This window comes from Harpia harpyja, chromosome 10 (genome assembly GCF_026419915.1).
Source record: "Harpia harpyja isolate bHarHar1 chromosome 10, bHarHar1 primary haplotype, whole genome shotgun sequence".
Classification (NCBI taxonomy): Eukaryota; Metazoa; Chordata; class Aves; order Accipitriformes; family Accipitridae; genus Harpia; species Harpia harpyja.
The window spans coordinates 5,188,337-5,213,070 of record NC_068949.1 but is presented as its reverse complement, the minus strand read 5'-3'; the positions used below and the strand labels follow the sequence as shown (position 1 = coordinate 5,213,070).

At 48.2% G+C, this 24,734-nt stretch overlaps 1 protein-coding gene across 1 annotated transcript in view; it reads left to right on the top strand.

The window, feature by feature from the left end:
* CDH23 (cadherin related 23) overlaps positions 1-24,734 on the top strand; it is a 214,173-nt gene that overhangs the window by 40,973 nt on the left and 148,466 nt on the right. Inside the window, exons 4-6 of the mRNA XM_052798881.1 lie at positions 10,792-10,934; positions 14,222-14,269; positions 14,507-14,599. Coding sequence (XP_052654841.1) covers positions 10,792-10,934; positions 14,222-14,269; positions 14,507-14,599 — 284 coding nt within the window. The remainder of the gene's footprint in view (positions 1-10,791; positions 10,935-14,221; positions 14,270-14,506; positions 14,600-24,734) is intronic.

Below are 24,734 nucleotides of genomic sequence, written 5' to 3'. Positions count from 1 at the left end.
ACCTCAAAAAGCTGCCTTCAAAAATGGCATTTGGGCAAGGGGGTGCTGCAGCCTGCATGAGGTGTGAGATTTGTACAGGTGGATGTGTGTGCATCATGGGGCCTTCTGATAAGGTAGGGAAGGGTGAGTGTAAGGGCAGGTTTAGTGGTGAACTCTTCTCCCCAGCATTAAGTATACTTGGTTAAATATCTTACCAGTGACCAGCTGTCCCGCGTCCCCTTCAGTGGTCTCTGCCTCCTTCTTGGGGCTTGCTCAGGCAGTGGTGGGAAACCAGGCTGAGGGTGAAGGTCTCACCGTTGTTGATGATCTTGTTTTTCTGCCTTTTACTGAGCCGTGATATTCATGCAGAGGAGAACTGGGTGGTGTTGCCCTGGTACCTGTGACAGAGCTTCATTTGACCTATGAGTGTTTAATTAGTTAAAAAATGAACTCTTTTCTTTTTGGAGGGAGGTGGGGAGGTTGGGAGAAGGCAGGAAAGAACAAAGGAAATATTCCTTATTCTTTCTGGGCTGTTTCTTATTTCAAAAATTAATTAGAAAAGGATATTCTATGGATTTAGGGTTTAAACTTTGTGTCAGAAATGTTAATCAAGACCGCATTAGCAAGATTTTCCTTGAGGAGTGAGGGGGGGTGTGTACAGAGTGTTCAAGGTGTTTCAGAGACAGGCATGAGGCAGCGTGAAGCAGTGCTTATGGAGATATTTGGCAGCACAGCCATGCGGAGGGAATGGGTTTGCCTTCACAGGTGGGGAGCACCCTCCTCCCCCTTCCCCAGAGCTGCTAAAATTGGGGTTTGGATCTCATGTAGTCCGTGCTTCTGGGACTAGTCCAGGATCGTTTTTGTAGCATCTTTTCCAGGCCAGTTTTAAAAGCCCCCAGGCGATGTTGGGGCTTTTTGCCATTATTTAACGCCTCAGTAGATTCCACTGCTGGGATGTTTCTGCTAACCCCAGATTTATGTTTTCCTTTGCTTTTTCAGTTCATCCTGCCTCCTCCCACCCCTGTACATGTGTCTTGTGAATAGGTGTTAGTAGTCACACGAGGGCAGCTCCAAGGAGCAAGGCTGCATCTAATATTTAGGGTTTTTCAAGAATCTCCTTCCCCAGCCTCCTAGGCAAAGCTGCGGAGGTATTGATGAAGATCTCAGTCTGATTTCCAGTTGGCAGTGCTCAGAAATGAAGGCAATATTCCTGCTGTGGTTGAATTGGAAATGGTCTTGCCTGCTTTGTACAGTCTTGCCTATGCTCCTGAGAATTGCCCTGGTCTTCAGGAAACCTCAGGCTTTGTAAGGTGCTACACCGAGTCCTCTCCTGGGCTGACAGGACATCTTGTGCAGTCCTGTCCTTCAATTTACAGCTCTGCTGTAAAATATCAACTTAATCTCATGAGATTTTCCCCCTTTATAACCCCACGATGCTCAGTGCTTATGCTTCCCTTGGTGTTTGTCCCCCCCCCACTCCCCCTTTTGTATTTATTCTGTAAGTTTACCAAGCACAGACTTTCCACTCTGGGAAGTCTAAATACTTTAATTTCACAATTCCCTGCTGCTCCTCTTGTTCTCTGACCCTTCTCAGACAAAGGTGTGAGTGAACCACCGGTTAATTTCCTTTAAAATTAGTTTAAAATTAAGTGCCTTGAATGGTTGGCTCACCTGCAGACCTCATCCTTGTCATGGGGCTGCTCTCCCCGCTTGTGCTCTGGGCTCTGCTTGGGAACAGGATCGCATCCCGGCTGGAACCAGCTCCTCTCCTTCCCCCTCCTGTTGTGGGGATGAAGGGGGAAGGACAGATATCAATAAAAGTGAATGAGACTTTTTGACAGAGCAGCTTCTGTGAGGGAACTTTTTTTTTATGGCGCAAACAATGGATGGAGCAGAATTTGCATAAAACTCATTAGAAAAAAGTACAAGTTTCATAAATCTTGTGATAAATTAATACGATATCATTCCGAACATGATGTATTAATTTTAGGATGAAATGAATGGGTCTGTGATCATTGTTGGTAATTATGAGGCTCCCAGGCAGTTTGGAGAGGAAATTATTTTTAAGAGGGCTTTTAAGTGCGGGAACCCTTTTCACACCGCGAATATCTTAACAGACCCAGACTCCTTCTTTTACAAGTGTTTCTTTTCTTAGTTTACTCTCCTGGTTGTTTTTTTTTTTGATGCAATTGTATTTACTTCCCTCTTTCATCCTGAAACAGCCTATTCCTTCCTAAACAAAAGGAAACAAAAGTCCTTTCATTTTTTTGCAAATTATCCATGTTCTCCCTTGTCCCAGGGATGGGCTTGTGGGTTTTGTAGTGGACAGGAGAGCAAGAATCACTGGATCCCTGCCTGAGCAGGCAGGGAGAAAGGAGAGGCAGGCATCCCCTGAGGCCACTGCTGTTTGCAGGGGTTTGCCCAGGGATGAGCATTTTTGTTAATCCCTTTTTTTCCAGGCAGATCTGGAGATGCCATAGTGATAGCAAGGCGTATCGGTGATTTTGACAGCAATACACCAGCCCGGTTGGAGAGTTTTGGTTAATAAACTGCTGTCTCCAAGCCAAGGAGGTTCCAGCCAGTGAGCAAAGGCTGTGACCTCCATCCACTGCAAAGACACAGCACCGTCATGAAGACACAGTTTTAAACTGGTTTTGGAGAGCTTGCTTGATATCTGAGTTGCTGTAAGACCTGTTTGAAGGTTGATGGAGGGAAATTGCTCTGTCTTAACTGTGTTGATATAGGTATTGACTTTAATTGGAAGGATGCCACTTCTCTGCCCGCGTGCGTGCCAGCAGCCCAGTGACTGCATGCACAGCATCTACCAGGAAAACCTCAGGTATTCCGTTTACTTTAATGATAATGTCAAGAAAGTTCAATATACCATTGATTTTTGTATTTCCCCCCCCTTCCCCCCGTTTCTCTTGTAAAGTTAACTGAAGTGCTTGGTAAATAGCAAAGTAAACCAAAAAAGCCCTCTGTTATGGCTGCTATTCGTGTGCGCGCGTGGCTCTCCTTTACCTGCTGCTGCGTTCTTCCTTTTAAACAGCTTTAAACACCCTTTTTACATGTCTCTACGAGAGCTGGGGGGAACGAAGGCAGGCAATGCCTCTTTCTGAGGTTTACCACTGGCTGTCAGGTCTGCTTATGGATTCCATCTCGACACTTTACTTCCCACTTAAAATAACTACATGCAGCAAAGAAATTACAGGCTCCGTCTCCTGCTCTGGCTTTGAGCATCTGAGGAACTAGGAAAAACTCTCTGCTGTGCCTTTCGCCTCCCAGCTTGATAAACTCCCTCAGAAATGGTTTTGACTGCACAGATTTGTTTTCCTTCTTCTCTGTCACCTCTGTGTTTGGCTCCTTTCTCTCCCGCACATGATGGGTGATGGCAGTAGTGCACGTGGTTCCTGGACCAGCTTGTCCTGGGGTTTTTCTGCCATAATTGGCAAAGACCTGTTTTTCTGATGGCAGAAACTGTTTTTTCCTCATTTATTTATTATGACCCACTTTTAAAAAGGTGCTGGTGTCTCCCTGCCCTTTTTCACTTGCTCTGCAGCACAGTAATCAGAGCAGAGGCAGCCTTGGTGGTGGGGTAAGCTGATTAGCACCTGGAAAGAGAAGTGTGTAACATTGAGCTCAACTTGAAATGTAGGAGCGGAAACTTTCTTTGCTGAGTCGTTCTGGAAAGTTTTGGCTCAAGTGGTTGAGCCCTTTCTGAGAAGGAGGCCAGAGAGTATCTGTTGAGGTTGCGTTTATGAAATCAGCTGGTAGCCACCTCCTTTGAGAGAAAGGCTTGGAGATGGATGAGTGTGTTGCCCTTGTACATGTGGTGTGCTTTTAGCTATCCTTGAGCGTATCTGAATGATGTTGGCCAGAGTTTAATCTCGGCATGCTTGCGTGGCATGAGCTTTGCTATATATTATAGTTCACCCAAGGTGTGCTCTAGCTGTGAGGAGCAAGGTCTTCCCGGCAGTAGCAGTCTGGAGCATGTGGTCATCGGCCTTTGGAACCTCACATCTTCTGCATAACCTATGGCCATCCATTGCATGGACAGGGAAACTGCTCCAGGAGGCTGGGACCAACTGGGAGAAAGGCAGGAATGAAGATGGAGAGGCCCTGGTGCCTGCAAGAGATTTCCTGAGCCTGGGTGTGCTTTGGTTGCTCTCCTAGCCCCCCGCACTGTGCCCGTACTCACATTTCCCCGCTTCACGTCAGGTGGGGTCTCCTGTGCGGGCTCTGTCCCCAGCTCTGGGCTCGTCCTCTCTGGGAAAGCGATGAAGCCTCACCCCAAGCATGGGAGCAGCTCCCACTTGCTGCAGCCTCCTGCTTGAAACTAGATTTTGCTTTATTTTCCTTGCTAGGGAGTCACTGTCCTTTCCTCTCCCTCACGTTGCTCAGAGATTGCTCAGCAGCACAGAAATATTGGCGTTTCATCTTTTCTTTTAAAAAATCTTTGGGAAAACATCACGGAAGGGCTTTTTTTCTTCGTTTATTTTTTTCTGAAAGGTGAAAGAGAAAATGAATTACAGGCAAAGAAAAGGGAGCAGGTGACAAATGAGAAGAACAAGGTTTGAATTTCAAGATCAGATCCATCAAATCCTGACACCAAGTGCATCAGAGGCCAGTCTGCTGTGATGAACTGGGCTAATTGGAGATGCCTGTGCTGGGATGACTGGGACAGGAAGGCAGGGCTGCTGGCTAGCAGCTAACATCAGGAGTGTTGTGGGAGAAGTGAATGGGACATGATTGTCCAATCTCCCTTCCAAGGAAGGAAGGAGGGGGAGCCAAGGAAATCTGATGGCACCTACTTTGGAGCCAAAGCGTGGTGGTGGCCTTCATGTAAGGGGACTCCTTGCTGCAGGGTGCGGATGCTAAGATGATTTTTATGTAAATAAATTTGTGCTGGTTTGAGAAGTTCAATAGCAACTGAGGGCTCTCTGTGCCAGCTTGTGACCTTGGCTGAGGACCATAGGCACTGCTCTTGGCATAAGGGCTGTGTCCATGCTGCTTCCCTCCCCAGTGTGCCCAGTGCCTCTGATCCCTTTGCTGCTGCTACTTAGAAATTTCTGGCTTTTTATTTGCAAACCCCCTTGCCTGTAAGCTGAGCGCCTGTGGTGCTGGCAGGCTCCGGACCACTCTCAGTAGCGGTGGCAGAAGATGGGGAACCAAGAAGCTGCATGGTGACTGTGCCCATAGGTACAGTCCAGAGCTGGGGAAGGGTGAAAAATGACGAGCCAAGGAGAAACAGGCACTGGCTTTTAAATCCTAGAATCATAGAATGGGTTGGGTTGGAAGGGACCTTAAAGATCATTTAGTTCTAACCCCCCTGCTGTGCACAGGGACACCTTCCACTAGACCAGGTTGCTCAAAGCCCCATCCAACCTGGCCTTGAACACTTCCAGGGATGGAGCATCCACAGCTTCTCTGGGCAACTTGTTCCAGTGTCTCACCACCCTCACAGTGAAGAACTTCTTCCTTACATCTAATCTAAATCTACCCTCTTTGAGTTTAAAGCCATAACCCCTTGTCCGATCACTACATGCCCCTGTAAAAAGTCCCACTCTGGCTTTCCTGTAGGTCCCCTTTACGTACTGGAAGGCTGCACTAAGGTCTCCCCGGAGCCTTCTCTTCTCCAGGGTGAACAACCCCAACTCTCCCAGCCTGTCCTCATAGGAGAGGTGCTCCAGCCCTCTGATCATCTTTGTGGCCTTCCTCTGGACTTGCTCCAAAAGGGCAAAGGATTTAAAAGCAGGGATTAAAATGTTTTTAATATTAAAGTGTAGCTGATGCCTGAAGTCTTGAGCCCAAAAGCCAGAGCAGTCAGTGGAGAGATTCCCATTAACTCCACTTGGGTACGGATCAGACCTTTTAAGAGAGCACCTTATTAAGTGACTAATTAGAAACTTGCCCCTTCCATTGGATCCCAGTGTCCTCCATCCCACCGCATTCCTGTGCAGGCTGTGTCAGTATCTTGCTCTGGCAGCTTGTTCTCTGACCCTGGAGCTCAGTGCTTCCAAAATCCTCCAGGAGCCCTGGGATTCTCCTGGAGAGTTTGTTTTTTCTCTTTTCTCATCCTGCTCTTGAAAGCAAAACCAGTCGATAACAGTTGGGAGGGCCCAGCCCCTCTGCCTACTTTCCTCCTTGGCAAAATGGAAGGGCAAGAAAAATATACAGGTTTACAGCTGAAAGTAAGATGCTGAGACAGGAATTCCTGTGGCGGGGGGGGGGGGGGGGGGGGGGAGTACACTCCATAAAGCAGCCAAATCTAAAAAAAATTAATAAAATCCTAGCAGGAACAAAACAAGAGGCAACAACAACAACAAAAACATTCCTGAGGTCAATCTGAGTTCAAGACTGGAGAAAGAAGAAAATCTGTGTATGTGTGAGAAAGAGGGAGAAGTAGCTGTGATTGAGAGAAAGGAGGCAAAAGGAGACAAGATAAATTGTGATTATCTGGTGGAATCAAGACACTTAACTGCCCTGTCTGATTCCTGAGGGGAAACAAATGGAGTCTATAACTTTGCACTGCAGAAGGATAATTTGTTCCTGTTTCCTCAGCCCTTGCTGGAGCCAGGTTGACGCTTGGGCTTGTGGTGGCTCAAACAGCATCCTCAGCACGGCCCCGAGGAGAGCCTCGGCAACGTATTTTTCTTTGCAAGTGCCCTGAGAGGGGTTTCTGACAGATGTGGTACTCCTTGGGCTCTGCGTGCCCTGTCTGAGCAGGGCCCTCTGCTTTTTGATGATTTCCCAGTGATGCAGACACCCGTATGTGAATGTGCTAGCGCTGCTTTTGCAATCCTTTGGCAATTCCCGTGTTGCTTCCAGGAAAGAGAGTGTGGAGGCCAGCTGTGGAGCTGAGTATCGCTAGGTCAGGCGCTTGCCTTGGTCTGGCTTCACCTATGGGTGGGACAACAGCACCTTCCCTGTGATCACCCTGGAAAATGGAATTTCTTGTGGTCTGTTGAATGGTGACCATGGCACAGATGTTCCAGCTGTGTGTTTGCCCTGTGCTATCCAGCCACTCTGTTCTTCCTTCCTTGGTGCAGTAGATTGAGAGGGGGGGAAAAGATAGGAGGGGAAAAATAGGATTAAATAAACTGGTGCTAAAGAAATTGGTGGAAGGTGGCTCGCACAAACTTTTGTTGTGGTGGTGAAGGAGCCCAGCATGCTCCACTGCGGTCCTCTCGCTGCATCCTGTACTCCTGGTTTACACCACATGCCTAAACTTAGCATTCCCCTGGGGTAAAGCTTGCAAAAATCAGAACAACAAATGACAAAGCAATTGTGAAGTCTCATTTCTTATTTCAGGGATCTGTTTCTCATTATCTTCTATTTAATTTGTTATTTTGATCTGTATTTTATGCCTTTTTTTTTTTTTTCGTAATGAGTTCAGAGGTGCTCTTAGGATGATGATTACTGACTGATGGACAGGAAAGGGAATGGGTGAAAGAGCTCTTAGTTTTCGGTACCTCACTTGTAAGGGTTTGTTTAAGATGGTATTCTCCTGTGATACAGTGCAGCTTACACCTTCATGTTCTGAGTTGCCCTATCTATGTCCTAATGAAGTTTCTTGTTTCTAACAAAGAAAAGGAAAGAAAAGTTGAGGAGGGTATAGGCTCTGAATATTCCTCACGTGTTTCCCTTTCCTCTTCTTTTACCTGCTAAATCTGTCCTTGATTTTGATACTCTCAGACCAGACAGCAGTCAAGCCCAGCATGCTGTTTCACAGGGACCTAACTCTGCACGTCTGCAGACTGCCAGAAGGAGAAATGCAGGTGGGATGATGCACTCTGCCCAGAAATGCCTTGCCTTCCAAGTTATCCTGAATTTGGGAACTAAATTCCCTGAGAGTGGGAGGTAGCTGTAATGCAAAGAGATAGAGAAGAGTTAAATGTTCATGTGCTGGCTGATATTTTTTTTTTTTTTTTTGTGCAAGTGGGTTTGCAGCACACAAACCATAAACGTGACTATGATTAGAACTGGGTGGGACATGGTTTTCCTATTCAGTAGGATTTTTTTAAGATCATTTCCTTTCCACTGAGATGTGACCAAGACCTTTTGGAGTTTGAAGTATTTGCGGTTCCAGAGGGGATTGCAGATACCCTGTTGAGCTAGGGCGTTTGAATGAGATGTAAAGGGGGAAAGTCTGTTTCTCCCATTAAATCTGGCAGAATAGAGAGGTATGGCCCTGGATTTGTCTTGTCCTAGTTACTGGCTTTCACTGCCATGGGGACAGTCACAGTCTTGCATGTTTCCTGGGGCAAAGAAACCTTTTCTAAGGATGGCTTCAAATGTCCTCCAAAATAAAACCAAGTTAGTAGCTTGTTTCATATCAAGGCTCCAAGGTTTGAGAAAGTGTAGGGTCACTTTGTATCTCTGGTGTCGGCTTCACTAAAGAGACGGGAACGTTGCAGATGAACCGGCCGATCACAGTGGTTTGGATAAGGACTCTTGCTTTTGGGTCTTTGTCCAAAACGTCTTTGACCGTGCTCCGTCACTCGCTTGCTCCTGTGTTGGTGGAAGGAATTTTTTTTCCGGTGGTTAATTCTAATTTCTCTTTTTAAAACAACTGCTCTTCCTTCTCCAAATAGAAATTTGTCTGGGTTTGGACATTGAGTCTTGCTGTGCTTTCGTGCTCTGGAATAGTCATTTTTATGTATTTTATTTTGTCCTCTTCGTGAATGTGCTCGAGATGGCCTGAGTCATCTCGCTCTTCTTTGTCATAAATGAAGCAGCTCAAGTTTTTTAAAGCCCTTGTTAAATGTAAAGCATTTTTGCTACCTCTTGAACGTTTGTGGCTTCTTCTTGCATCCAGTCCTGAAGACAATGCGACCAGCCAAGCAGCTTGCAGAATTGCAGTCTTGGCAGAACCAGCTATATAGCCCTCTGAGTCACTCTTCCGAGTGCCCAAAGTGCACCACGGCTCTGCCAGCCAGGGCATGGAAAGAGCTTCTTGCACGCTTGGACCCCCAAGCCTGCCAGAAAGGCTGGTTTTTGGGATGCTCTCCTCTGCAGCTGTGGTTTACCAACTTTTTTTCAAGGGCGTTTGGAGCAGGGTTGTGAAAACAGATTTTTACTAGACAAGCCCAAATTACCAAGCTTTTCACCTGGCTGCTTGGTCCTCCCCATTATTTGCTGTGCTGTCACCTGAGTTTGTACTGACAGCAATTTTACATCACGTTAGGATGTCCCCCTGACCGTGGCCGGTGGCTTGGGGACCTGCCAGGCAGCTGGGTCCTCATTCGAGTGCGCTTCGTCGATGTCATACAGCACTAAATTTTTAATCAGAAAGTCACACAGTGCTAAGTCAAATGCCTTACAAAAGTCTATTATTTCTTCGCAGTTACCTTTATCTGCCAAAATTGTAATCTCATCAAAGAATAAAATCAGGTTTGTTTGACAAGGCCTATTTTCCATAAAATTGTGTTGACTGGCATTAATTAAGTTCCTATCATTTAATTCTTTATTAATGGAATATCATATCAGCTTTTTCCATTATTTCTGCTGTGATGGATGTCAAGCCAACTGGTCGATAATTGCCCAGGTCGCTCTGCTCGCTGAGCTACGCCACCATGTTTGCCCTCCGGTCTGCTGAAGCTTCCCTCCTCTTCCCAGATGGATGAAATTTTGGCATCTGTTCTCCTCGGCCAGATGATTTGGTGTCATGGAGTGCTCTCATACTGCCAAAGATGGCTCACGCAGAGAATGTCCCCCCCTTCTCCCATCCTCAAGGCCAGGCAGCCAAGGGGATCTCCTGTCCTTATCTCCACCCACCAGCTTTTTTCCTCCTATTTTCTCCCCCCCTTCTGCTGAGGAGGGACTGAGAGCACCTGGGTGGGTGACAGGCAGCCAGCTATGGTCAACCTGCCACAGCAGACTTTGAATGTGCTCAGAGGTGTCACGGAGAGGCCCAGAATGATTCAAAGAAGTTCTTATGGGGTTGAAATGAGGCTCCAAGGGTGGTGGCCATCCTTTGCTTTTGGAGCAGTAGAAGTCATCCCGCTCTGGGAGAGGTGTGTAGATCAGAGAGAGGACACAGGGGCCCCACAAAGCAGCTTCAGAGGGTCTGGGTTGCCTCTTGGGTGCCGTTAGGAAGAGACATTTACAACCGCATGCCTGCAAGGGATGGCTGAGCAAGGCCTCTGTTGTCTGGGGTATTTAGGATGCTGCAGAAGATGGTTGAAACATGATTTGGCAGAAGGTAGTGATGGATATGTCTCAGCAGCTCTCGTGACCTCTGGGTGCGTGGGTTCCACGTATGCCAGAAAGACCAGGATTTGCTGCCGCTGCTGTGTTTAAAACAAACCACAGGTCTGTGTCTGGCTCCAGGCCCTGCTGAATCCCTGAGCCTCAAGGCACCTGTGGGCATCGTGACTGTGTTCTTGGCCTTGGGATGTTTGCTTTTAACCTGGAAATGTTGTTGAATCTGCTGGTGGTCCCCCTTGGTGGGGGAGAACACGAGGGCAGCTGGTAGGCGCTTACCCAGAAGAGGTTTGGGTTCCTCCACTATCTCTAGTGCCCAAGATGGCCATGCTTCTGCAGATCTGATGTGACTTTCTCTTTTTGGTAAGGGCAAGGGAGGAGAGGAGCTGTGGTTTGCTTTATCTGTGCTAGAGAGAACAGTAAGACCATGCACAGCTTGACTCCTCTTGCTGCTTGAGGCATTGTAACACCATGGGAAAATAGTTTGGGGATGACTTAAGGGAGGAAGGCAGAAGACCTGCGTTCCCTGACAAGCTGAATATTTTCAGGATTTCTTCCTCTCTGTCCCATTTTGCTCATAATTTCTTTTCTCCCCGTCTCTCCCAGGTTCCTCAGTGACCCAGCTGCTGGCCCGGGACCTGGACAACGACCCACTGGTCTTCGGTGTGGTCGGTGAGGAGGCCAGCCGGTTCTTCGCGGTGGAGAGCGTGACCGGTGTTGTCTGGCTCAGGCAACCCTTGGACAGAGAGGTAATGCCACATGCTGCTGAGAGCATCCTCTGCTGAGGGGAGGGGAAAAAACTATCGCCGCTCAGATAAATGGTGGCTCTCCACCTTCTGTGGTAGCTGAGATGTGGCCTGGGTGTTGCTCCCACGTGGAGTTGGGAATCCAGGCGTGTCCACATCAGGGTCTGTCCCTAGCCACCCTGTCACTGTCCCCAGATCAGTGGGGACACGGGGAATAAGCAGGGTGCTCTGGTTCCATCTGGCTTGTTGGTTTTCCTGGATCCTAGAATAATATTTGCAAGTTCAGAAGTAAAGAAAATAATAAATGGAAATGATCTACTAAAGAGCAGGATGCTTATGCATTCAGGGAAATTTACAGGCTCCCTCTTTAAACCTATATTTCAATCCTTTACTATTTAAAACAGCCTGTGAAGAGATGTGAGGTATGCCTGCTTATTCAATCTCGTCATGATTTTTCATCATCTTGTAGATTCAGGCTGCCAGATGCTAATTTTGGCAAGATTCTTGCCTCAAAGCTGTTTCACACCCCTATTTTCAATGGTAGTTTTGGTGTGCAAAGATGGTATCCCATCCAGGTGCCTGTTTTACAAAAGCCCTGGCCCTTGCTGCATTCCTGGAGCGAGGAGGAAGGGATAGCACAGGTGCTTGGACCGGAGCTTGGTAAGACTGGGAAAATACTATACGACCTCGGCATCGTGCTTAATTTCCCCTGTGCTTTGGTTGCCTGTGTTTAGTACTTCCTTTGCCAGCAGTGGCGTTGTGAAGATAAAACCCATTAACAGACCTGACGGTCTGTGCTGGTGGTCCAGGTTGGAGTCAGCCAGATGTGGGGATACAGAGGAGCCTGACAGTGGATACTGCTCAAGCTGGGGAAGGGCAAACCCAATTTCACAGCGTTAAGAGCAAGGCTCTGGAAAAAGAAAGTGTTTTTCTTCACCCCTCTCCCCTCCGCCTCCCCGTGCCAACAGCTGCTGGCATGAGTCATAAATCTTCCCTTATTCAAATGCCTACTGCTTCCCAATACTTACAACAACAGCTTTAAGCCGAGGAGGGTGATCAATAGATTTTAGGTGTCTTTTGGTGGAGGATGGGAAGGGAAGGAGCTGAGCAGAGCTTGCATGCATGGCCAGGCTAAACTGGGAGAGGAGCCTGCACCCATCAACTGATCCCAGGGGCTCAAAGTCAGCGATATGTGGAAGAGGGTGAAGACAAACATGTGCGTAGCTTGGAATGGACATGGGGAAGGTGTAAATGGCAATTTACAGTGGAGGAAGCAGGATGGCATGGGAGGGAAGCGATAGAGGTAGATGGCACGCTGGGAGCAGAGAACGCTGGCCTGGATGCATGCGATCAAAAAGTCAGGGAGAGAAAGCCATACAAGAAAAGTGACGGGGAAAGAAAAGCAAGAGATCAATTCTTGTACAATGGAGGAGAAAAGGAGAGACTTGAAAGGGAGAGGGAGTCATAGTAAGGTAAATGGTGCAGGAAAAGGGAAAATAGAGAAAAAGAGGAAGGAGCGAACGTACAGAGGCAAAACAATTTTAAAAGATTTTTTTACTCCCACAAAGATTGGGAGGAAAACAGGTTTTAAAACAAAGACGGACCCTGAGTCTAAAAAAAAGTATGTGCTAAAATGAAGGATGGAGGCAGAAATTAGCATGTGGCAGCTTTCTCTCATTATTTTATCAAGTTTTTAAAATTTCAATGCTCAACAGGTTGCTGCTTATCTCCTATTTTTCCTTTCTTCCCTACTGCTTTGTCCCTCACAGTGGTACTGATGAGCAGGGGGGAAACGGGTGAAAGGCGCTGACCCAGCAGGGTGGGATGTCACAAGGAGCAGAGGTTCTCCTTTCCATCAGTATTTCAGCTCTTCGTTCTGCCTGCAAGCATTGCCCTGAGGCAGGAGCTAGGAAAGGCTTTCTCAGGTTGAATTCCCCAGCTGTTTGCATGGGGGCCGTGGGGCAGGAGGGGGTGCACGCTCTGGTGAGCTGTTCCCCAAACCCTTCTCCAAGATGAACTGCTACTCTGGTACAAGCAGAGCTCCTGGTCTGGGCACCAGTGCCTGCTGCCTGTCCCTGAGCCGATCTTATTAGGAATAAATCAACCAAATCTGCAGCACAGAGAGCCATTTCAAGCTTGCTTTCCAGTCTTTCCTGCATGATGCTTTGGAGACATTAAGTTGCTGTGCTCTAGCAGCTCAGGGGCACTGGGGGTGGGAAGGGATGCTGGAGGAGGAAGGGATTGCTGGGACTACGGGAACCGAAACACCAGATGGTACCCAGGTACCAGATAGGTGTGGTGGTCCGAGTCCTGCTGTCCATCCCTGTGTGCTTCCTTGGTAAAACGTGAGCGAAACGATTGCTGGTGGAAAAGAAAGGTCAGGAAGAAGTCGTCTGCCTCCACTAGCAATATCCCCCCACCCTGACACTGAAATAATCCCCTCTTCCCCACTTGTCCCTCACCCCAGCACCGGTGACTTTAATATATTGCTATTTAAGATCAAGCTGTTAATTTAGTTAAAGCAATAAGGGGCAGAGGGGCCTGCACAGGCACTTTTTTAAATGGGCTTATGGGATTTCAGCCAGTTCTTACTACAGACCCTGGGCTTATCCCAGTGTTCCCAGCTATGTGATATCCCAAGAACTGCTGCGTGGCAGGTAAGCTGGGAAAGAAGCAGCAGCAAGATTTAGATGTCCTCAGTGAGACTGTGTTGTATTGTCATCCCGAACAAAAGCTAATTACGCAGCTTTTTCTTTAGACATTCTTCTCTCTTTGCATCGTCCGTGTATCTTGCAGTCGGAGATGGTGCCAGGTCACCGTACACTGTGGGTGGAAAACTGCTTTTCTGTGCCTTGCACTTACTGCTTCTCGCTGCTAAAAGCAGGCAGCCTGTGGTGTCGGGGACCGGGCAGGCTTGCAAAGAGAGCCGGTGCCTGCTAGCATGCTGCAGAAGGTTAAACAGCGAGATCCTCTCATCTACTTTAGCCTAGATATCTGTTTAAAGTTCTTGGCGTCTAGCTGGGGAGTCGGTTCCTTAGTCCCCATACCCTCCTGACCCAGGGCAGAGAGGCTCCCCGTGCCTGTGAAATACACTGGATCCCCACTGGCATTAGTATTTCTCAGCATTTTATACTCAATGTAGGTAATTGCACTCAAGCGCCCCTTCTCTTCTTGAAGGTCCTGAAAGCATTTTGCATGTAATAATATTGGCTAAAAGTCCCAAGCCTGCCATCTGCAGATAAACACTACAGTGTCTTTAATTATATGTTTTTCTTCTCCTTCCCTTTCAGGCTAAGTCAGAATTCACGGTTGAATTTTCTGTCAGTGACAGCCAAGGGGTAAGTGCGACTTCTCATTTCATGGTCTGCGGCACGGGCAGAGGGGAGCGGAGAGGATGAGCATGGGTTGCTGGGGGACCTTCTGCCTCGCCCCGGGGGGGTCTGGGGAGCAGGGCCACCGCTGGCCATCACTTGCCAAAAGCCCAAGTCAGAAAACAGAGCCACAAGCTTGCTTTAGGTTTTAAATCCATGCACAAAGCTGACACCCGCTCCCTGTCTTTATCCTTGTGACCGCAGGTGATCAAAGGGACGGTCAACATCCAAGTTGGAGACGTGAATGACAACGCCCCACGGTTCCACAACCAGCCCTACAGCGTCCGCATCCCAGAGGTAGGGATCGCCACAACCTCGCCGCACAGCCTGGCTTCTGGCTTTTCCCTCGGTGGCCACACTTGCTGTCTGGTTGCCACCGCAGAGCTGGCTGCGTGAGGGCCACCAAAGTACAGGACCGTCCTCCTGCCCTGGACCCTCACTGGGGTTGGGAGGAGGATTGAATGCCTGGAAGATATTGTTGCCTGAGAATGGGCAGAAGCAAAGTGGCCGTGTTTTGGGTGTTGGGGGAAGGCAAGTGGAAGAGGAGGTTTGGAGCTCAGTCTTTGCAGCGTTGGTGATGTCTTTCCCATGACCAATGTGAAGTTTGAAAATAGCTGTAAATGGGAATCTGTTTCTTTTCTTCTTCCTTTGAGCGAAAGAGGACGTGCAGCTCTTGTCACAGAGGTGACCTGAGGCAGGAATACGTATTTCTCCGAACACCTGATTTCTGGCAGAGTCCTGCCCAAAGGCTTCTGCCCTTGCTGGTGGTTTCCTTTAACAGCTCCATAACAGGACTTGTCCCATGATGTCCTAGGAATAAAATAGGTAGGAAGGGACCACAGGACATCATCCGGCCCAAGCTTCCACTAAAGCAGAGAGAATTTTCTTGTCAGATCAGGTTGCTCAGGACTTTATCCAGCCAAGGGTTGAATATCTCCCAACGACAGAGTTTCCACAGCCTTCTGCCACTCTCTCTCCATGCTGGCCATTGCAAAGGAGGTGACGTCTAGTCATATCATCAAGAAGAGCTTCTTCACCTAGAGCTCAGCTTGGCAGAAATACACCAGGAACTTACAGATCTGATGTTAATTTAGACTTTAAGATGTGGAGTGAAAGGTGGTTGCTGGTGCTAGGAGGACAAGGTCAGGGTATTACATTTGAAACAGAGGATTAATAGGGCATTTCATGTACTCCAGTGGAGGAAACCTCTCCTTCTTGCACCCTGGTGCCAGGGCAGAGCCCGTTTTTCCCAGAGCGTGCCTCGGGGTGCGGAGGAGGTCAAGTGTGCATCTGTGTGTGTGAAATCAAGCAGTCTTCGGTAATTGAGAGGTACAAACGATTGTGTTACAAGGGTTTATTTAATATGCTGGCTGCTGATGCCCTGCCGTGCTGGGCTTTGATCTTTCCCTGTCCCTCTGCTGTGAGGATGAGGTTTCTTCATTAAGTTGCTTGTGATGTATGAGCTGGGAGTTTTAGTCTCATCTTTGCGCCAAGTCATCTGAAACCTCCCTTTGAGAATGACACTGGGTCAGAGTCATTTCTTCTCCTCTTTAAAGCACGAGCAGTGCAGAAATGACTTGGCAAAACCTGCATGAGCTGCTCCTCGCTCTTGCCTTTCTGCTCGGACCTCTGGAAGCTGATGGGTGGCCGTCTTGCCTTGCTGCCACACCTCCCGGTGACGGTTGGTCTGCAGAGGTCTGCAAAGCAAAAGGAATGTTGGTAGGACTGAAGGAGAATAGTCTCCTCTCCCCTGCCCTCAGGTTTACCTCTGGTTTTGCTATTTACAGCACCTGGTACAGAGGACTCCCTTTTCCATGTGAAAAGAGAGATGGAGAGTGGGTTTCTGTGTTTCCCCTGGGAACTGGTGCCGTGTTAAGCCTCAGTGTTTATATACCCGGAGCAGCTGTGCCATATCTCTTCTTGTTCGTCGCTTCTGCCCTAAGAGCTGATGTTGCAAACCTTAAGCCTTCCACATTTCCGATCTTAACCTGCGTCAAGCCTGGGGAGCCGGGAGGGCAAAGGTTAGGTGCTAGTTTGGAAAATTAAGACTGGCCAAGGAAAGGGAACTGCGAGCACATGATCTGGACAAAAAAATAAATGAAGAGGAGGCTGAACCCCAGAGCTTCTCTCTTGCATGTCACACTGCTTTGCACGTGAGCCACGGTTCTGCTGGGATGGGATTTCCAGGACCGTCTAATTGTTTGGGGTAGAGCAAGCACAGTGCTTCCCCCAGTGCACCCGCTCTGCCACTTGGCCTTCAGAGCTGTGCTTTTCTGGAGGTCGGCCTAATCTAATTATAAGGCGTCGAGTGCCAGTTTCCAGTTTCCATCCATGATCTTTAACCAAGGGCGCTGATCAGAAGTAATGAGCCACAAACCTGTTGCTCAGCCAGCATCCTGAAGGCGCTTCTGTTCTTCTGCCGGGGAAAGTGCCTTTCCTTGTCAGGCGCTGCGAGAGCAGGGGATGGGGTCCCACCACCCAAAGACGACCCTCCAAGGGCTACGGCCCACAGGAGATGTGAGCAATGAACTTACTCTGCATGTGCTGGCACGGCTCTCGAGGAAGAGATGCCCACTTGCTTTGAGAGATTTGCTGGGCCACAAGTTTTCCCTGTTGCTTATCCATAAGTACTCGAAGCTGGAGGTGATGTGGCATGGAGATGCGCCTTCAGAAGCTGAGGTGCCCAGAGCCGGGGGACACCTGGGATGCAGCTGAGGCTGGGGAACCACTCATGGTAGGGGATGACAGTGTCCCCAGGTCACCCCCACGCTCCAGACAGCTCAGGCTAGGGTGAACAGCGAGGGTGTGGGTAGCAAAATCTGTCTCAAAGGGCACCCAGCCGAAGCCGAAGGGCCTATAGCTAATGAATAATCAGGGGCTGGAGCTTGGGGACGGAGAAGAGGCTAGCAGAAGTGCTAGTGCGGCTTTGCATAGACTGGCTCTGCGCAGAATTGGCAGCTAATGAGGGTTTTTCTCTTTTTAATTTTGAGATAAATGGATATATCGATTTGCAGTTGTCCTAGCTAATGGAGCAGCAACAGAAAGGCTATTTAAACCTCACTGCTATTGTGTGGCGCTAGGAAAGTCAAAAGAAGAGTGTGCATAAATAAATGGAACATGAAGTAAACTGACCTTTAAAAACAATACTGCCTCTAAATACCCGTCCTGGCGTTTTACGCAGTCCGCTTGATTTGAGAATGGGAATTTATTTGGGCACGGGCTGCAGACTGTGATTCCTCTCTAGCATGGGGAGGGGGGAGAGGATGCCCAGTTCAACCATGGGCTCCGCCATGTCGCAGCAGCTCCAATCACCCAGACCAGGGATCGCTCATGTGTCGGGCTGATGCCACGGGTCCTCTGCGTTCATTGTGTCTTAATCGCATCCCCGGCACCTGCCTGGAATAGCTGAGTGAGGGACCGCGTGTCGGGAGAGGGACGTTGCTCCGGCGTAATCGTCCGTCCTGTCTGGGCAAGGGCGCCCCGTGATTTGCTTGTCAAAAGGCAACGAGGCGGTGCGGACGCTTTCAAGTCTGTAAAGAAAAGGGGAATCCTGCTAGAATTGGCAACTTAATTCACCAAGCTGGCCTCGACAGAGCTCATTAAGTTCTCGTGTATTCATTTCAGGCTAATGGCTGTCATGCTGACTGCTGTTTGATTTGCTATAATAGACTTTTATGGCTTTCCAGTTTGCTAGGACGTGTGTGCCTGTGTCTGTGCCCTGTGGTGCTGCTGTAGTACATTAGTTAGCTGCTCATGTGCTTGCTACTCTGACCTTCAGGGTTTGTTCTCCTTTTGGTTGCATCCCTTGCAGTTCACCTCTTGCACGTGCTCTTTTTTTCCCCTCCTCATCCTCACCCAGCCCCAGGGTACCAAATTTCCAGGAGTCTCAGGGTTTGGCTTCTCAGACAGGAGAGATATATTCCTGAGCCCGTGGCAGGCTGTTGTGGCGATGCCTCAGTTTCTGACAAGTCCGATCTGCTTTATCTAATCTCTTTTTCCATTTGACTGGATCTGTAGGAAACCCAGTCTTGTTGGGTTGTCACAGTTCAACGCTTTTACGTGAAGCGAGCAAGTGAAGTGGAGCCAAGCCCCCGCCTTGGTTTTGCGGTACCTGGTGTGGCATTGGGATTGGGGTGGACTGTTCCCCCTGGGTGCCTGCTAGGCTTTCCTGTCCCACCTTCCAAGCATGAGACCTTCTGGGGCACGCAGCCCTCCATTTGCCTTTGAAGCGAGCAACCTTTAAGCTTATGCTTAAAAGGCACGGCTCTGCAAGCCTCTCTTCTGCATCTGCTCCTTCCAGGTGCTACACCGTCTACAGGACCACATCTTGGGTCCTGCTGAGGTTCCTCAAACATTGAAGGCCATTGTGTGGTGTGGTAACCAAGTCTAGTAGCTTCCTGTGAAGAGCTGTTTTCCCCCATGATCCCCCAACATCCTGAGCTTGCTGATCGAGTTCAAACCATCTGTGCCCTTCTCTTGGCCCTGGAGTATCGGCAGTTTTCACGTGCTGGCAGAAAAGTCGCTTAATTGTTGGTTTCTTTGCTGAATGTTCCCTCAGGAGGTTTCTAGCGAGGTTTTCGCTCCTTCGGTGCTCTCCTCACCTCATTCGTCCTGTTACATTTAACGCGCTGAGTGATTTATGAAGTAATATGTATTATGGGGTAACATCTTCCAGCAAAAAGCTGTCTTCAGCCAGGCTCTGGGCCAAAGACTGCCATTTAGAGCCCCAACCATTCACGAGATGACAGTTGCACCACAGAAAGGTATCTGTAACTTGACAGGAGATAGTAATTATAACGGGGCTCTGTTTTCAAAAGGCACTCACTGCATCTATAACCACAACCATCTGGTTTGGGAATGTGCTCGTCTTGTCTTGAGTTCAAGCAAGCACTGGTAAAAGGCAGGGCTGTGGGAAAGGAGTTTAAAAATAGAAAGGAAAGTTTCTGGACAGCACGCAGCATCGGCTAGGTAACTACAGTCCAGCTTGCAGGTATCGCATCTCCTGAACTCAGCCTTGATTTACCAATTTATTTTAATTGGGAGGCAGGCAGGCACTTACCATCAACAGCAGTCCCTTCTGCTCAGGGAGTAGCCTTTGGGATTGAGCCTTCACAAGCTGCTGGTCACCATTTCCATCCTTAATATGGTGGCGTAGTTGAAATAGTGGCTTTTATGATTTTTTTTTTTTTTAATTGTGCAGAAAAGCGTTTGACAGGGAGGGGGAGAGAAAGAAGAGGACAGTCACTGCCTTGTCCCATTGCACAGCCTGAAACCAGACCATGCTAGATGGTGAGCAGGGGCAGGGAGGGTCAGAGAAAGCCCCAAAAGCCCTAGCTGTAATTAAAATTATTATTTTGCTTTAAATGGTAATAATGTCGGTAATTACATCAGTTTCCCTGCCATCCTGCCCGGGAGTCTTCAGGGGCTCATATAATTCTATTGCGATGGCTCCGAGGCCTGATGCTGTGCATATGAAGCAGCTGCAATGAGCTTGAGCTCCCACTTCAGCCACATTAGCCATTCCCTTGCACGCTCCCAGACACCTTTTGGGTTTGGTGTTTGGTTTTTTCTGCCCCCTCCCTCCTTTAAATAAAGAGCCTTTAAATTGAAGGAGATGATAACAGAACTGATAAGAAAGATGTTCCTGCCATGTTGCAAAATGGCCTATAATCATTTCTGGCTGCTTTCCTTCCTTGCCTTTTTTCCTTCTTTTTTACCCCCTTTTCCCCGCTCGCTGTTTTCCTTCTCTCCCTGCCCTTATGCTTCTGTGTGGATTTTAGAACGGCACAAATAATATACAATGAATAACTTATCCACCAAATCCAGCCTTCCGCTTCCTCCGCCACCTTTGTGCGCACAAAATTTGCAAGCGTATCAAGCTCCTCTGCAGCACTTCAGATGCTATTTATTTATTTATCTATTTATGGTGTTTGGGCGCTTTTTTTTTTTTTTTTTTTTTTAATTTCCTAGAGAGGCGACAAAAAAGTTAGCTAATAATTCAAGCTGTGTTCATTAAACACTGTTGGCCAGAAGCAAGCTGCTTCTCTTTCCTGGGTAGGGAAGCATCTCCATCTCCCCTCCACCCTGGTATCCCATTGGCACGGCTGGTGCTGGGGACCGAGGGCGATTTCTCGCCGCCGGTGCCTGTTGAAGCGGGAGGTGAGGTTTCGACCGGTGCTTGCCACAGCGAGAGGGTCTCTGTTGCACAGGTACGCGGTGATAATCTGCAGCAGGTGAAACATTTACCAAACTTGCCGAGCATCCTCGCTTTTTATTGTGTTCGTTGTTGCTGGGTTTCAAAGCCAGCTTCAGTCAGCCCTGAGGGAATAGTTGGCTAACAAAATAACAGGTTAGATCTCTATACCATCTCTCTGGCTTCACAGAGCTGGTCACTATGCATTTGTTCTGATGTTTCTCCTTTCCAGATTTTTTTTTTTTTTAATTATTATTATTTTTGAGCAACCTTTAACTACTTTCCAACTTTGTCCAGCAAACTCGTGGAAGCAGAGACACATTGTGAAGGGTGTGTCTTCCCTTCAATAGTCTTAAGTGCAGGTGTGCTGTCCATCTATTAAAAAGCCATCTCTTAGCTGGATAAGATAATTCTTTTGAGAGGGTTTCATCTGCTCTGTAATCACTAGGTAGAATATAATATCCCTCAAAGAAATCATGCCTTTGCCCCTCCTGTCTCAACCCCAGCCTGCATGGTCCGCCAAGATGGGGCTATTTCTATATTGCTCGGGAAGATTGAATGTTAAAACGTATCTTTACGTGGAGATTTTGCCAGCAGTGCCGTGGGATGCCCTTTTTCATCAGTCATTGAGAGGCCGTCTCCTGGCTTGCACTGGCATGGAGGAGCAGAAAGAAGGGGAGCTGAGAAAGTAGCAAGCGGATAGGGACTGAGGGATGTGAATAATGCACAAGTCATCAGGCTGAGTTTACTCTGACGGGTGGGATGCCATGTGTGTTGGCATGCTGGGTACGTTTGGCTCTTGGCAGAGTTTGTAAATATTCATAAAGATCCCCACTTTCCACACGCAAGCAAAACGTAAAGGGGCTGTTTAAGTGCAGGGAAGTTCAGGTGCTGTCTTGGGCATTGGTTCTGGCTTTCAGATGCTGGCAGTTCCTTCAGGCAAGAGCTTGGAAGCGCACCAGGCAGCGGCTGCCATCTTCTCCCTGCTCTTTTCTGCCAGCACCGAAGAAAGGCGCTTAAATGAAACAGGCTGCAGTGCATTGAGTGAAACAGCATTTGGGCTAAAGGGTTTGCGCAACTGACATCAGAGATGTCTGTGGGATTTACGTAGAAACTTTTTTTTCAAGGGGTCAGGTGCTTATTAAAGAGTCATGCTGCATCTGTATGATAAGACATGGAGGATTTGAGTGGCGTGGCTTAGGTACGGGGGGTTGCACGGGGCTGGGAAGTTTGTGGAGGTCTCTCCTTTCCTTGCACGGAGAAAGCTGTTGTGTGCTGAAGCAGGTGCTCAGCTCTGGAAGCATCCTTCCCGCTGAAGGTCATCTGTGTGCAAGTTTTTTGTCATTATTGCTGATGCATATACTGTGACGCCAGATGGAGAACGTCAAAGGGTCTTGAGTGACGTCTTAGGGAGAAAGAAAGTCTCCACCTCTAGCAGTCCTGTCACTTGTACTGGCTTCACTGGTGAATGAGGCCCTGGTCCTTTAAAACACGTGCCCGAGGAGTGAAATGAGAGACGCAACAGAAACTACTGGGGCGGAAAACTCCAAATGGCGTGGAAGTAATGTGTAAAGTGTCCTGGAGATAACAGTCATTTCCACCAGGCAAAACTTGGGCTCTTTCTGGAAAGATACTGCAGCAAGGGAGGGGAGGGGGGGCAGCGTGAAAATTAGAAATAGTTATGCGGTTCTGACCAGCATAATACTGGGGAAGACGAAGGGGACAGGGGAAACCAGAAAGGGGAGAAACCAGCAGATTTAGAGCTGCAAGGAAATCTAGTGCAGGGCAGCAAGCAACTCGGTGCCTCTGTGGAGGAGCCGTCGTGCTGGGAAAATAAGACTCCCGGAGCCAAAGAAATGATCTCAGGGCAGAGGAAGAGAAAGTGTACAGAAGCATTCTCCAAGCAAGGAGCACCCAGACAAAGAGGGCAAAGGTAACTGAGACAAATCAGGAATCGCTTCTCTCGGAAGAAATGGGCACAAGGAAAAACATCCTCACTCGCCGAGCTCCTGAGCAGTCCCGGGACGCAGGCACGCTCTCGGGTGCCCCGTAGGAGTTTCTTCATATGGGTGCTGAGGCTCTGTATCTGCCCGTCTCTTGCTGATTTTCAAAGCTCTGGCTTCATTGCAGGTGTCTGTCCCAGACCCATCCCCAAGGTCAGGACAATGCCTGAGCTCAGGATGGCAGACGCCGAGCGATGGGAGTTCCTCGGGATCCCCTCGGCCGCGCTGGCAGCAAGCGACCGGGTTGCTCAGAGCCGGCACTCTTCCTCCGGAGCAGAAGCGATGGCTTGTGGTCCTACAGCATCTCTTGCTGCCAGAGCAACTTAGGCTTGGGCTGAAAGGCTGCTCCTTTCCAGGGGACTGGAAGTGCCCGCACGGGGTGTTGGAGCCCAACCCTTTCGGTATAATTACACTTACACATCTGGGCAGCAGATGGCTTCAAGGTCTCTTCCATGTCCCCGGCAGGAGGAAGGGCTCTCTGCTGCCAGAAATGGGCAGAGGAGCGAGGAGCTAATGAATGTGACCTGCTAGCAATTAGGTTTTGTTTTATCTCTCTTTCCTCTGGTTACGGTATTCTCCCAGAAGCCTGGGACGTAACTTATTATCTCGTCCTAGCCAGCAAAAGCCGCGTCCCCTCCCTTTGCATCCCTGTTTTGTTTACCTCCCTCTCTGTACATCATCTTTTAAGTCAGCAGCGGGAGCGTGTCTGGCCGTAGAAATGTTTATTAACACATTCAGGCTGCAAAGGCAGCATGCGTGTAGCAACAGCTTGGTGCAAGGCAGCAGAAGAGCCTTCACTGGAAGTGTTGTGGTTTTTTTTTTTTTAAATTTCTTTTTTTTTTTTTTTTTTTTTTTCCCATGTAATCATGCAGTTTGTTGTTTCGGGCTCCTTTTTCAATTGTGCTGCCTAAATTAAGGTATGATTAAGGTCATACTAAAATGCACCGTGCTGGGGGACGGTGCCCCAGCCGCTGCCATTTTAGGTATATGGGCTCTTTTCAACCTGAAATAATTGAGCTCAGCAGCAGACCTACGAGGTGGGCACATGTTAGCATCCTCGCTCAGTGCAGCTAGGGAAGGTGAAGCTAGAGCTGGCAGAAGAGGCTTGCCAAAGCATTTTTTCAATAAAAATGCTGGTTTTAATTAAGATGGAAATATTTAGGAAAAATGTTGCCATTTTGACAGCAAAGCTGGGCAGCAATAGTGTTTCAAAAGAACAATAAAAATCACTCTTGCAATAGATTCATTCCAATTTCTTTTTCAGAATTTCATTTTGTGTTTTATTAGTTTGTAATGTGTCAGTGACAGCCATGTATAATAAGCTTTCTCCTGCTGGTCATACTTTGTGCTAAAATAATAACTAAATCAGTCTCTCTCTATGTTTTTTTAAATATTTATGTGTGAACTGAACTGTTTGTACCAGTTTCAAACTCTTTTCATTACAAATAGAAGAAATTTGATCCAGGAAGAAGTTTCAATCAGTATTAGGCAGCCATTGCTTAATTTCAACCATTAATTGCTGTTGAAACTTAAAATGGGGTTGATTTATTTTGTCAGTGTGAATAATGGAGAGAGCAGGAAAACTGAATGTAGGGTTCAAGGCAATTTTGTTTTAAGAAAAAAAAAAACCAACTGAAAGTTTTTAATTTCCAGGATTTACTTTACAGGAGATTTGAAAAGCTTTTTTTTTTTTTTTTTTTTTTTTTTTTTTCCCCCCCCTCTTTCCCCCTAAATGAGGGTGCAAACCAAATCTGGGTAGACATGGGTTCAGACAGCGGATGTTGTGCGGGAAGGCTTGGCCCGGGGCAGCGTGCTGCTGAGCTGCTGCGCATCTACGGAGATCATCTCCACGGCTGCAATATTGCCGTCAGGCCCGCTCCCTTCTGAGCAGCAGAATTGAGCAAATGTGCGGTAAATGAGCTTTGCAAACACGCTTTTGCGGTTTTCTTGCCTCCCCGCCACCCCTTTCCCGGCTCCTGCTGTGTTTCTGCTGCTCTGCCTTGCTCTCCAAATGTCAGGCTCTGCTCTTTTTTCAGCATGAGCAGCTTCGCAAGGCAGTTTTGTGTGCACACGCACTTGCACGTGCATGCAAAGGGTCTCAACAAACAGCCGTGCGAGCCAGGCTCTGTGTCCTAATGCAGTACGCCTCCAAATAACGAAGGGAAGCGTGAAGAGGTACACGGGTGGAAGAAGAGAGCTGGTGGCTCTTGCCTTGTGTTGCAGAGCCCGTCACCCA